This window comes from Bubalus kerabau, chromosome 19 (genome assembly GCF_029407905.1).
Source record: "Bubalus kerabau isolate K-KA32 ecotype Philippines breed swamp buffalo chromosome 19, PCC_UOA_SB_1v2, whole genome shotgun sequence".
Lineage (NCBI taxonomy): Eukaryota > Metazoa > Chordata > Mammalia > Artiodactyla > Bovidae > Bubalus > Bubalus kerabau.
In genome coordinates, this window is record NC_073642.1 from 6,237,323 (window position 1) to 6,250,588 (window position 13,266).

Genomic DNA, 13,266 nt, shown 5'->3' on the forward strand with positions numbered 1-13,266 from the left:
GAACCAGGCTATTCTCCAAATGCCCACCCCAAAACACCTGCTCAGAAGTGTGGCCCTTGGGAGCCTCCTGAGACAGGGAACAGTGGGAATGCTGGAGATCCCTCAGGGCCTTCTGTCAGGACTCCTGAATAGGGACACAGGACGAGGCTCTGTGGAGCCAGACTCTCCCTGCCTGCACCTGCCCAAACTCCCAGCTGGGGAGTGTGATGCTTTGAGGTCCTGTTTCAGCCAAAGTTTCCAGAGAGTCTCTGCTGGATTGTGAACCCTGTTCAGATTCTTGGGTTTTTCAACTCCCAGCCAAGTACTTTGGTTTAAGAACCATGCTACAGCTTGTAATTAGATCCAAACCAACAGGAACAACCAACCTGGCTTTCCAGATTCCACACAGTAGATTCCAGAGTCCAGATTCAGTGGGGGCATAAAACATAAAAAGGTTCAGCAAATAAATAAAAACACTAAAATTTGGGGCTGTTTAATTGGGCACCCCATCATGAAATTTGATTCATACATATATAAAACTCTGTATGTGGTCTCTGAGAAGTGATGACCCTCATGTTAAAGATCTAGGAGCAAAGGGAAGTTATTTTGCAGAAGAGTACTATTTAATTTTCATTTGCACCAATGAGGTAACTGGGGAATATGAAAAAGAACCATGGGGGAATTTCCCCAATGTAGGAAGTGATTTCTTAGTTTAATAGACTCATCCAGAAGCATGTTTTGGAGCCACAGTTCTGCAGTATCAGAGTATTCTACATCCATTTTCTTGGGTCAGGGAAACAATTTGGAAAAAATGATGATACAAATATTCTTACACCCCCAAGTTTAATTTTCTTTAAAGAAATCAGATAAAGCAATTCTTTGAATAAGAAAACAACTCCAAAACACTCCCAAAACACTGCTAACCAACAAGGTCAAATTGTTTCCAGGGAGACCAAATCATGGCTTCTGGTTTCCATGACTACTTGGATTCTGTGATGGTTTCCTATAGGACGGGACCACAAAGTGTTCTCTCTTTTCTCCGCATTATCTCCCCAGTTATTATCTTAGATTAGTATATTAGGGATAGATTCAGGGGATCGAAATGCTCAGCACCGGAGCAGCAGTAAGGAGTCATCATTTGCCAAGAAAGGAAAAGGAGGTGGTAGGTCTGGGAGTGCTTCCTTCTTGGACACCAGTGAATCTTTGTCTTCTATTCCATGATCTGGCGGCAAAGTAGGAGTCAGAGAAGAGGGTCAGCTCAGCGGGAAAGAGTGCCAGCTAACGTGAGGGTGAGATGGGGTGGGGCCCCCAAGGTGACTTTGCCCTCCAAGTGGTCTGCCTGCTGGCTGGGCCTGTGTGCCTCACAAACAGAGAGTGACAGCCTGGCTCCCTTTAGGCAGCCTAGGCCAGGAACCTAGACGCCACCCGGGGCTGGATGGGAAGCAGTAGATCTATGTGTCAGCATGGAGGCCTACCTGGCTGGGAAGTCGGTCATGAACAGCTCGGGGACCAGTTCCTGGAGAGGCACCGGGAGGTCAGGGTGCCTGGGGCAGGAGATGAAGTCCCGCTCAATGGCTGTCAGCACGCAGTCCTCCATGTCAAAGTACTGCACGTCCTCTGACCTCTCGCTGGGGTTGCTGTGCTGAGCCCAAGAGGCCTCGCAGACAGGGCAGGGCACATACTGCTCCATCAGTGGGGTCCCGTCACTTTCCGTGGCCGTCAGGGCTAAACAGGGACAGAGCGGGCGTCAGCTCACCTGAAGGCAGCTGCAAGCGGGCCCCTGACAAGCACCTGCACCCCCGGCTGGGTGGGCCTTTCACGAGAGACGGGTCTGCCTTCCCTGGCCTGAACCCCCAGGAGAGGCTGAAATGTGACTGTCACACTCTGGTTCTTTTTTGGAGGGCACTATCCTCAATCCTAAAAGACACTCGCAGGGAGGGGCCAGGGATGCCCTGGACAGTCACCAAGGGGTGCAGACCCTGAGCTAGCTGGCCGAGGAGGTGCTGAGAGTCTGGGGATCCCTATGCAGGACACTGCAGGCTGGGTCTGAGCTACGCCACACTCAAATGACCAAGCCACAATCAGTAAGGAGCTGTTCTTAAAATTACCTTCTCGTAGGCCCCTATCTATGCCTTTTCTCCTTGTAGGTCACCTTTCCCGTCAACACGCAAAGGACACCAGACCCTGGAGTCCAGAGCATGCCCAGCCCTGTCTCTTGTTTGCTCTGATGCTCTCCTGGGCAGCCAGCTCAGGAGGCCAGAGGACTGGACCGGCAGGCCAGAGGGGGTGCTCAGATCTCAGACCCACTCTCCACTCTCTCGGTCTCTAGCCTTCCAGTGCTCACAGGGAAGAAGTGGCCTGGTTTTGCTCAAACGGCCTCCGTGCGGGATACCCTGCAGTGGGTTTGTCTCCAGTTCAGTAACAAAACAAACAGAGGACCTCAATGGCTCTACTTCAAAAAGTATTTTCTTTGGGTGGACTGTCAGTGAAGAAACTGATCAAAGGGGCTGGAAAGGGCTGCGTGGGTGGCTGATCACTGCTGGGACTTGGGGGTTTGGGGTAGGCATGGAAGGAGAATGGGGGCTCTTGGCAGGTGTTTGTGGAAGCTTCCCTCCCACCCCTGTGCAAGGGTGGTTTTGGGCTCCCCTCTGGATTTCAGCAGCTTTGTCCTCACCACGTAAACAAGACCATGTGAGGCGCCTATCGAAGGTCCTCCTAGACCACATGTGGTACCTGGGGCATTCTTCCTACACGCTGTGGCGCCAGGGCCCAAGTACCGCCTCCAGGTCCGCATCTCACCCTTGGCGCCCCCGGCTATGCCTGCAGCTGGACCCCCAGGGCTCAGAGCTCCACCAGAGGGCTGCTAGGACCCCTCTGGTTTCCTCGGGCTGAATCCCAGCGGGATTTCTGTTCTCCAAATGGGCCCCACCCCAATTTATAAAGAAATACTACCATGAGCCAAGGCCTGGTTCAAGAATGCTTTCTTACCGGGAAACCACTGATCGATCAAGGAATTGACATGGTCTGTGATAAAAGCCATTGCCGAGAAGTCCCTTATTTCTGATTGGCACATGATTTTTATTCCTCCACTTTTTTTCTTTTTCCAGTTCACATCCGAGGATTCTACACTGCAACCCAGAAACCAAAAGAGGTTCATTGCAATTGGCTGTGAAGGGCCCTGGGATAAGCTCTCTGCCTCCAGGGTGAGGGTACAACTCCCAGGAGGCTGCCCCCCCGGGGGTGGGGAGGTCCTGAGTCCGTGTACTTGTGTGCATGGCCCTGCCTCGTCCCCCTGCTGCCCCCAAATGGTGAGGTGGACACGAGAATCCTGCCGTAAGGGGTGCTCAGGCTGAGCTCTGAGCCTTAGATGTGACGCTGGGGAAGGGTTTCGCATCTGAGGCACAGGGCTTTCGTCCATCAAGTGACAACTGCGCTTTAAGTGCGAATGTTACCTGAAAGCCCCGGCGCCAAGCATGGCCCGAATCAAGCCCTCACAATAGTCACTTTCCCCTCTCCCCCTCTCTTCTCACAGAGCTGACAAATATTTTTTGAAAAACTCAAAGTATGAAATAATCCTGTGTCTATCAAATTAAACCTGATTAAAAATCAGTTATTAACCTGTTGAGCCAACTTTTTCTCTCCCTCTTTCTCTTCCCCACCACCAAAAAAAAGAAAAAAAAGAGAACAGGAAAAATGTACTGTTAGGTATCACGAGATGTGGTCTGGGGACCGTGTCTTCCCCTGGGGCGCCCTCTCTTAGGACGAGGCGGAGGTGCACCAGACAGCTGCGAGGCCCTAAGGAGCCCCCTCAGTGACCGGGGTGCTGGGTGCTCTGACCCTGAGCTCGGGGGCCGCCCACTGCCCTCCCGCCGGGCTCGGTCCCCACACCCTCCCTGGCCTTTCCTGCCCTGTCAGGAGAGAGGAGGAGACGTGAGGAGACGGGGACCCTCTCGGACAGTTGCTAGGGGGGCCTTTCTACTTCCAGCAAGCTTCTGTGTATATACGCTGCCCTTGGGAACGGGGCTCTGCATGCCAAGCGGACAGGCGTCCAGTGGTGGCTTCTCCGGGGGCCATTCCCAGTGCTCCATGGAGGCCCAGTCAGGTGAGCCCCTCATGCACCTACCTGAGGTAGCCCCCATCAAAAGTGACCAGGAGCCCCTCCTGCCAATAGATGGTCTGGTTCCTTTTCACTCTGAATGTGCTGCAACGATTTCTCTGGTTTCCTGTAAAACTATAAATGGTGACTTTCCTGTGCCTGCTCTTAGTATTCTTCCTGTTTTCAAACAGCTGAAAGAGAAAAGACCCTGCTTGAGTATTCTGGGCTCCGTGCTGGCCCTGGGCAGAGCTGTGAGGAGGCCCGTCTGGCCCCGTCTGGACAAAGGACACCGCCTGTCTTCCCGCCCCCCGCCCTCCACATCTTCATCTTGCTGCCAAACGAAATGCTGCATCATCTGAAGGAGTCTCCAGGATACTCTGGGAACACATTTTCCCTAAAACACCGAAAATAGGCCTTTCTTTTCCCTCCCTGATTTTACAAGCAAAAGATTACCTTAGAAAAATGTGGAAAATACAGAGAAATATGAGAGAAAATAAAATACCAGTTTAACACACACGTCATGAAAATTTTGGTATATCTTATTCTAGGTTTTTTCCTATCTATCTGTAATGTTTATAAAACAGCTGAGGCCGTATTTTGTAACTTTGCATTTCTAAACTTCTAATTGTGTGTACTTTTAAAAACTTTGCTTTTCCTGTCTGATTAGAAACTCATAAAATTCATTTTTCTAAATCTCAATATTTTATTAAGTAATTTGTTGAGTCATTCTCTTCTTTGGACTTTTAGATTGGTTCCAGTCTTTTGCTATTCCAGATAAGCCAAATGAACATGAAAAAAGCACAGAGCTTTCTCTGATTTCAAATGACTGCTATAGTTCAGATTTATAGCTGTAGGATTACTGGGTCAAAGGGCTTGAACGTCTTCAGGCTCTGGATTCCTAGTGACGAATTGCTTCCAGGGTGACTAAGCTGTACATCCCCTCACCATGACGTGCGAACCTCCCTGATTGTGGAGGAGAGAGCTGTCAGCTCTCTGCTAGTTTGATAGGTGAAAAGTAGTAATATTATCCATGCTTGAATCTGCATACCTTTGGTTACTTCTGAGACTGAATTCCAGCAAAGCTGCTTTTCCTAATTCTGAGTGAGGGACGCTGCTTTGAAGGGCCCTCACCCGGCCAGCCACTGAGCACCCTTAGGAGCTCAGGCCTCACACGACGCCGAGCTCGGTGCGGGGTGGGGGGGTGTGTGACCTCCCACTTAGAACACGGCAGGAAGCAGAGTTCAAAGGGAGGGAGGGTGACTGAGCGGGAACACTGGGACAGCCGGCCCTGCGCCCACTCCTTCCTCTGTCAGCGCACCCAACTGGGTTGCTAACAAGCCTCTTTCCTGCTAACACGAGCTGTGAGAGGTTTTGGTACTTTCAGGCTCTTGCATTTACTTTTGGACATTTCGGTAAAATGGGAAGATCAAAGAATATCTCTATTTAATAGGCAGGAAGTTTAATTCCATAAGGGCCTTGTAACTCGAACATGTCAAAGGCAAACTCACACTGAGTTTACTGACCGTTTTTCAACAATTCTGGCTTATGTCAGGGGTTCTCACAAGGTGAAGTAGGTTGGAATTCTCTGGAAGGCTGAGAAACAGAGCCCTGAGTTCTATACTGGTGCTTCTAATGCAGGGGGTTTGGAGTAGGCTTGAGGGCTACCCTGAGAGCTCAGTTGCTAAAGAATCCACCTGCAATGCAGGAGATCCTGGTTCAATTCCTGGGTCGGGAAAATCTGCTGGAGAAGGTAAAGGCTACCCACTCCAGTATTCCTGGGCTTTCCTTGTGGCTCAGCTGGTAAAGAATCCACCTGCCATGTGGGAAACCTGGGTTCAATCCCTGGATTGAGAAGATCCCCTGGAGAAGGGAAAGGCTACCCACTCCAGTATTCTTGCCTGGAGAATTCCATGGACAGTGGAGCCTCATGACTGAGTGACTTTCAGTACAGATTCACTTTGAGAATCTGTACTTCTAACAAGTTCCCAAGTGAGGCCGATTCTGCTGGCCCAGGAGCCCCACTTTGAGAACTACTGCTCTAGCCAACCGCCACTTCTGTATTATTGCCCTGCATGAAATGAATATTGACTGATAGCCAAGCCCTCCTTCAACAACCCCCGTGAACCCACAGAAAAGAACTCCTTCCATTAGGTCTTTACCCCTCCCAGACCAAGTTAAAGCTCTATGCCAGTGGTTCTCAAGCTTGACTGGACAGTGAAATCAACCACCTGGAGAGCTTTAAAAAATATGATCCCTGTGTGCCACACCCACAGATTCTGACTTGTTGGTCTGTGCCTATTAAGAGGTCCCCAGGGGAGTTCAGTCACAGCCTGAATGGCAAAACCATGATTCTCCCAGCATCACCCCTGAGCAGCAGCATACTCAAGGTCAGTGTCTGGATAAGCAGATTGTGAGTTCCAGTCCACAGCCATAGAGCCAGGGAATGTGGACGTCGGTAAGACTGAAACCATTGCTCCTCATGGGATAGTCTGCCCAAGCCAACTGGGTGCTGATTTGGCATTCACAGAATGACTCAAGTGGGTCTGTGGCCCACAGGGGAGAAGGCAGCCGTGCTGTACCAGGGTCTGGACCCTAAGCCAGCAGTTCTGCTGCAGGAAAGGTCTTCAGTCAGGCTCCTCCAGCAAAGGGTATCTCCCTCCCCCTACTCCCACCAGGGCATGGCCGCAGGTGCTTGGCCTGCAAGCAAATAGTGCCCTATGCAAAAAACGCAATACCTGGAGGTCCATCTCGGCCAAGCTGATCAGCATCCGCGCTATAAACCTCTGCCAGAAGCCAACCGGGACGAAGCTCATCTTAAACACTCTCTGAATGGTGTTGGCTGTGGGGTGCCGCATGCCGTGGGTGTCCAGGCCGGGTTTGGATGGAAGGAGATGTGGCAGGAGATAGCTGAAACACCAAAGGGGGCTGGTGAACCAGGGCCTGAGCTCTGCTGTGGGGCTCTGACCCCTGCAGACAGCCTGGCCTAGGGTGGGATCTGCTGAAAAAGCTCAGGTTGCCTGATGCCTTCCTCCCAGGGCCCTTGGAACCATTTTTAGAAAGAGAGCGTAGTTTATATGGTAAGCATAAATACTCCAAGAGAAAATGAAGATAGGCATAGCGAATCAGTTTGTTGAAGTCTCTAAGATAGAGACTAGAACATGGCGAGGGAAGACGTGAAAACATCTGCGGTCATAAACACAGACACAACAAATCACAGTTGGTTCTCTGTAAACCGGGTTGCGATTGGGGAGTCACTTAAAATTAACTTCGGATGGTGAAGGAAAAACAAATACAGCTGCACAGTTCCAAGGACAAGATATCGGGGTCAGAGAAATGTCTTTGGCTTTAGAAGCTATTTATTGTTCTTGGCCAGTTGAGACAACACAATTACCTTGAAATTTCTAATGAGGCTCTTTGTGCAAAAGAATGATGTTTTATAAGAGCACTCTTACTCATCACAGTGTCAGTGAGCTGTTCATGACTGTGATCATTTGCAATAAGCTGAAACGAGGGAGGTCCCTCCAATAATTCCCTGAAAACCAGCATCTTCTGTGTGTGCTGGAGGAGCTAAGGTAGCCTTGGGCAGAGCCTTGGGTGTGTCCTTAAAGCCTTGCCTTCAGTTCTCCTAATCCTCTAAAATTCCATCAGTTTAGGTCCTATAAAATGTCTTTAGGACTTTCTGAAAGGAACCCCCGAAAATACTGTAGAAGGAAAATTCAAAGAGGGCCTGGGGGTGGAGTATCCAGGGTGTCTTCAGCACACAGCCCTATCCCATTGCCATTCTGCTTCCTTGATGGTGGAAGAATGGGGATGCCAGCCTTGCAGGGTTAGAGGACAGACAGTGGCTGTGTAGGTGAGGGCCAAGGGGACAGATGGTGAGGTCCAAGGGGGACAGATGGTGAGGTTTCGGTCCTTTTCAGCCATTATAGGTCTTGGCCCAAAGGACCTTGTCAACGACCCCAGCTGGAATGCCTCTCTCCAGAGCCAGGAATTCTCTGGCACATGCCTTTCAGTTCTGAGAAGTCCTTCTTTATCTCTCTGACCTCAAACAGGAGGCCGTTGTCAGCACCCAGTGAGATCTAGCCTGCTTCTTCTGCCTACGTCATGCTCAGCTTGGGTGCATGGGACCCCCTCCATGGCTGTGCCCTGGGACTTCCCGATTCTTTCTATGTGGCCGGCGTGCCCTGAGGGAGGCAGCACGCTCTGTACCCAGGTGACCCAGCACGCAGCACACACAGCAGGTGTTCAATATTTTTGAAGGTACAGATGACTTAAAAGCCAGCATGGCAAGTGAAGAGGTTTAAACTGATGGGCAAAGGAAGCCCCTCTCAACGTGAGCAGAGCCCTGGGCGAAACCACTGGCACTGGCTTAAGAGCAACCACTAACAGGGTAGGCTGCCAAAGGCGTGGGCTTGGGCAACTAAGAAGGAAGTTCTTCATGTGCCTGCCGACTAGAAAGCCACGAAGACCTGGGCACTGCATGGGGTTTGCACTACGGCAGAGCCAGTCCATGATACGTCCCTGAGGCTGTCTCAGCAGTTGGGCCAGAGCCTTCCCCAAGTGTTGAGAGCCAGTGCATCCCTGCCTGGAAGAAGCACAAAAACTCGGAAGTGCAGAGAGAGGTTTAGAAATGCCCTGAAGGTTTTCCCAGGGACTGCAGGTTGAAAGCCACGCTCTAAAAGGAGCAGCAAATGCCTTTGTTTTTGTTGATCATATAAAAGCTTATGGTGCAAAGAGCTGAAACTCCTTCTCTCTGGGGTACAAGGGACCCATTATATCTACACTTAGAGGCAGGTATAATGCTCAGACACTCCTGACTTTAGATGGAACTAGACACCACTGACTATGAGTACTTAACGCAAAGATAGTAACAATAACAGCACTGATAATCCTTGATGTCCCTGAAGCTCAAAGGTGCAGGAGATAACGTTTCATAGTTCACATGTACTCTGATTTAATTCTCACATTGACTATAATACTAGTAGGTGACTGTATTATTTCTATTTTACATATGAGGGAAAAAAGAGGCAGTTGCTTTTACAGAGTGAGAGTATTTCCGCAGTCCTCTAACCTGTTGATAAAATAATCAGAAAACTGTCAAATTCCGCCAATGCTGTAAACTCACAGGCTGCTTTACCAAGGGCCAAAGTCAAGGACACACCTTGGCCAGGATGTGAGGGGTCATGTGGATTCTGAATTCCTCTTTAAGGTTTCTCTTTTTAGGACTCACTCTTGGTCCCCGTGGGGCTAAAGCAGGAAGGACTGAGGCCCCTCCCATAGTCATTAGACCAAGTGGAAATGTGGGTGGGAGCTCAGGCAGAGATGGCCTAGAGTTGGCTCCCAAGAGACCCAGTTGGTACTGATGGAATTGTTCGGCTGGCCACACAGGGGCCAGGCCAGCCCCCTGAGAGTCCAGAGGGTGTTCCCCCGGAGCTCTGGGGTTAAGGGGCCGGGTGCTGCTGTGTTCTATGACAGGCATCAAAAGGGTCTGGAGATTTGGCATCCTGGCTACTGCCTCATGGTGAACATCAGCATCAGACCCAGGAAACAGCTGAAACTGAAGTAGAGAAAGGAGGCCCTGAGAACGAAGCCAGACCGCTGTTAGATTGAACCCACATGCCCCTCGAGTCCTTGCCCTCCCTGCATTTTGAAACTGGGCTAGATGGTTAGCATGCACACTTTTGTACCTACTCCATTTTTATTCATCAAATAACCAATCAACCGCCCAAAGCAGGAACTCCCCAAAGCTACTTTTAAGGCCACTGCCATGCTTACATGTTTTCCTATGCCTTTCCAATAAATGGGTTTCTTTGAACCCCCTAAACAGAGACACCCAAGGCACAGGGAGAAGCAGCCAGCCAGGACCGGCTGAGCCCAACCACCCTGCCCCAGCCCAGGCAGGCAGCTGCTATGAGGTCCCATCCTTGGAAACCTTGTCAGGCCACCAGAGGCCCCAGCCCTAATTCCCTCCTGCGGGGAACAGCCAGCGAGGCCCAGTCCGTCGCCTCACCTGTCATTGGCAACGGGTAGGGCGATCTCAAATTTGGCCAGGAACTGGAAGTACTGCTCTTCTGTCTGCTTCGTGAAGCCCGTGCCAACCAGCAGCAGCCGAAGGTCCTCGGCCCTGATCACCCCGTTCTTGGCCACTGACCGAGAGCCCTTGATGTTGAAGATCCTCTGCAGACACTCGGACAGCCAGATGGGGTCGAGGAAGTAGAGGTTCCTCAGGCCGTGGCTGGTGTCCGGGAAGTGCAGCAGGGAGCCCGTTTCAATGAGGAAGCTGATGGCTGCCCGGGGAGGGGAGGAGAGGACAGCGTCAAACAAAGGGCAGAAGGGGCTCTGGGTGACCTCCTCCTAGAGGGGCCAGGCCACAGATTCTTCTTAGGAAGCTCCCAACACATGGGGCCCTTCACAGCAGTCAGCTGCCTCCTCACAGGTTCTCAAGAGGCCAACGTACTGACCTCCATAATTCATGCATTCCATCTATGCAAATCTGCTTACATGTTAATATGGATTTGCCACCCCAAATCGATAGCTGAAGTCTTTGCTGTCATTTGAAAACATGCGCGGAGCAGTGAAAAGTCTGGGTGCCCCTCCCCAGGACCCCACCCATGGCTGTGCCTGCTGGCACCCAGATGAGCCCTTGTGGCCCGCCCGCCCAGCCCGCCCTTGCTGCTGCCCACCAGACTGCAGATCCTCGTAGTCCTGGATGTCGCTGCAGGGCATCTGGTCTACCAGCTGCTCCAGCTGCCGGTCCGTCAGGTACTGCACGTCGTCGCTCAGGCTGCGGCGCTGCTGCTCCGCCAGCACAGCCTCCTGGAGGCTCAAGTAGCTCCTGGGGATCTGGGGCGGGAGGGCAAGGCTGGGCCCTCGGGGCTTGGGGCCGCCCGCCCGCCTCCTGAAGACCGGGCAGGTGGGCTGTCTCTGCCACGGCCCCCCACCTTCCCCTAGAAACCGCTCACACAGGGGCCTCAGGGCCCGATCCACAGCGTGCACAGCAATGTGCCTCAGGGCAGGGGGGAGAGGGAGGTGCAGACCCCCTGACAGGCGGAGATCGGGCCCTTCTGGCTTCCAGGGGGTGAGGAGAACCCACCAGCCTCCTGCTTCCTGGGAATGAGGGGTACCCACTAGCTTCCTGGGAATGAGGGTTACCCACCAGCTTCCCCGCTTCCCGGGGATGAGGGGAACCCACCAGCTTCCCCGCTTCCAGGGGATGAGAGGTACTCACCAGCCTCCCTGCAAGTCGCTGACAGCCGATGGTGCTGCCCACATCCTTCATGTTGCACGTGACCTGGAAAATGAGCTGCCGCAGCCCTTCCTGACCTTCCAAGCTCTTACAGGAGAGTTCGCTGTGGGTACAAAAACAAAGCGTGCACACTCACCAGACCCCCCTCTCTGATCAGCACTGCAGGGTCTCTGTTTTCCCAAAGGTTCCATCCCAAATACTGGCAAGTTGAGAAAGCTCATGACAGACAGACACAGAGACTTACTGAGGCCTGACGCGGTGCAGGGCGCGGTGCTGGGGGACCATGGTGTGGCGCCGCAGTCTTTCCAGTGTGCCCATGTCACCCCCCCGCGGCACCCTTGCCCATCCCAGCCCTCAAGACCACTCGGACCCAAGAGGCGGCCCAGGGCCACGCCTGGGGGCTGTTCTTGCCCAGAGACCAACAGTGTGCTGGGTGGTGTGTGAGCTCCTGTCTGCTGGTGCCACTGGGGCCACACACACAGTGCTGAGCATGGCAGTGGGGAGACCCAGATGGAAAGTTCAGACAGCGTCTCCAGGCCCTGCCCTGCAGGTCCTCGGGCAGCGCCTCATCTTGCTCAGGCTGAAGCTGCCACACTTCACCCTGGACGGGGCTCCAGAGGATCAAAGCTCCCCCTTAGGAGCCCCTGTGGGCAGAGCAGCTGTCTCTGGAGATGGACAGCGAGGGGTGGGCAGCCACAGCCCTGAGAGGCTGGGTGCACAGGATGCCGTGGGACACTCACTGCAGGTGTTTACACGTGATGTCCGGGAAGCCGGTGGCCCTGGACCCAGAGGGCGAGCGGCAGAGGGCCAGCACGTAGGCGCGTAGAGTGGCGATCCTCTCCACACGGAATTTGGTTTCAATTAAGTCCAGATGTGTTCCCACCACCAGCACCACAGCGTTTGGGGCCTTGGCCTGCAAGAGAGTCTGGGCTGAGGACGGGAACAGTCCCCTGGGCGGCGGGTGTGTCAACCCCGGACGCCCACAACCCTCAGCCGGTGCCCTGAACTCCTCTCTGTAAACCTCGAGGGCCTGCCGCACGCCAGGGGTGTGTGAGGGCCCTCGACTCTTCCCTGGGGTCTCTACCTCTGATTCCTTCAGACCGCACCCCACTTCCTGGCCCACATCAACTTTCCACTGCAGGAAGAGAGCCCTGTTCCCCTCCTGGGTCCAAGATGTGGGGCTCTTACACGGAAGGAAGCAGCAAAGGACAAGGGCACCCATCAACCATGTAGCGGAGGAGTGACAGAAGGCTGCGTTTCACGGCGATCTGTGGTCCTGGGGCCTCCGTGACCGTGCAGCCAAGCGCACCCTGGGTCTCCCTACCCGTCTTCTGTGCCCCACCCCACCCCTGAGAAGTGCTGGGGCCCCTGCGACGTCCTGAGGACTGAAGGCTGGAGGGCGGGGGCCCCCTCACCTCGATGTTGAGCAGCCAGAACTGAAGGCTGGCCACCGCCTCCTCCCCCAGAGCCAGGTTCCAGACCACCACATACAGGGCCTTGTCCGTGAAGAAGCACTGGTTGACCGTGGCCATGCTGGCGGGGCCGCCGATGTCCCAGACGGTGAACTCCACAGACTCAACCTACTTGAGCAACAGGGCAGCAACAGGGAGACACTTTAGCAACCAGGGCGTTAGCCAGTCCCTCTGAGAGAACTGATCCCTCAGCACGTCGCACACGGGGGTCTGGAAAAGGCACAGCGGCGGAAAAGCACCGCCCACTCTGCTGTGCGTCTCAGGGACCAGCCGTCTGAGGGACAGAAGGGGGTCCAGCAGCAGGGACAGAGGTGGGCTCTGGGGGGTTCTATCTCCTGCTGTGGGAGCAGTGGGGGATGGACGGCTGGCTCCCTCGGGCGGGGGCATCTGTGGAGCGCAGGAGGGTGCTGTCTGTATCCGTCTGAGGTGCGGGAGGTGAGGGGACGCCTGTCAGAGGCTGACGGCAGCGCTCA

The 13,266-nt window shown here is 53.4% G+C and overlaps 1 protein-coding gene across 1 annotated transcript in view; it reads right to left on the reverse strand.

The window, feature by feature from the left end:
- LRRK1 (leucine rich repeat kinase 1) overlaps window positions 1-13,266 on the reverse strand; it is a 132,541-nt gene that overhangs the window by 20,878 nt on the left and 98,397 nt on the right. Inside the window, exons 16-24 of the mRNA XM_055555868.1 lie at window positions 12,737-12,901; window positions 12,062-12,234; window positions 11,304-11,424; window positions 10,759-10,918; window positions 10,086-10,362; window positions 6,811-6,982; window positions 4,103-4,266; window positions 2,968-3,107; window positions 1,455-1,704 (exon numbers count right to left, since the gene is read on the reverse strand). Coding sequence (XP_055411843.1) covers window positions 1,455-1,704; window positions 2,968-3,107; window positions 4,103-4,266; window positions 6,811-6,982; window positions 10,086-10,362; window positions 10,759-10,918; window positions 11,304-11,424; window positions 12,062-12,234; window positions 12,737-12,901 — 1,622 coding nt within the window. The remainder of the gene's footprint in view (window positions 1-1,454; window positions 1,705-2,967; window positions 3,108-4,102; window positions 4,267-6,810; window positions 6,983-10,085; window positions 10,363-10,758; window positions 10,919-11,303; window positions 11,425-12,061; window positions 12,235-12,736; window positions 12,902-13,266) is intronic.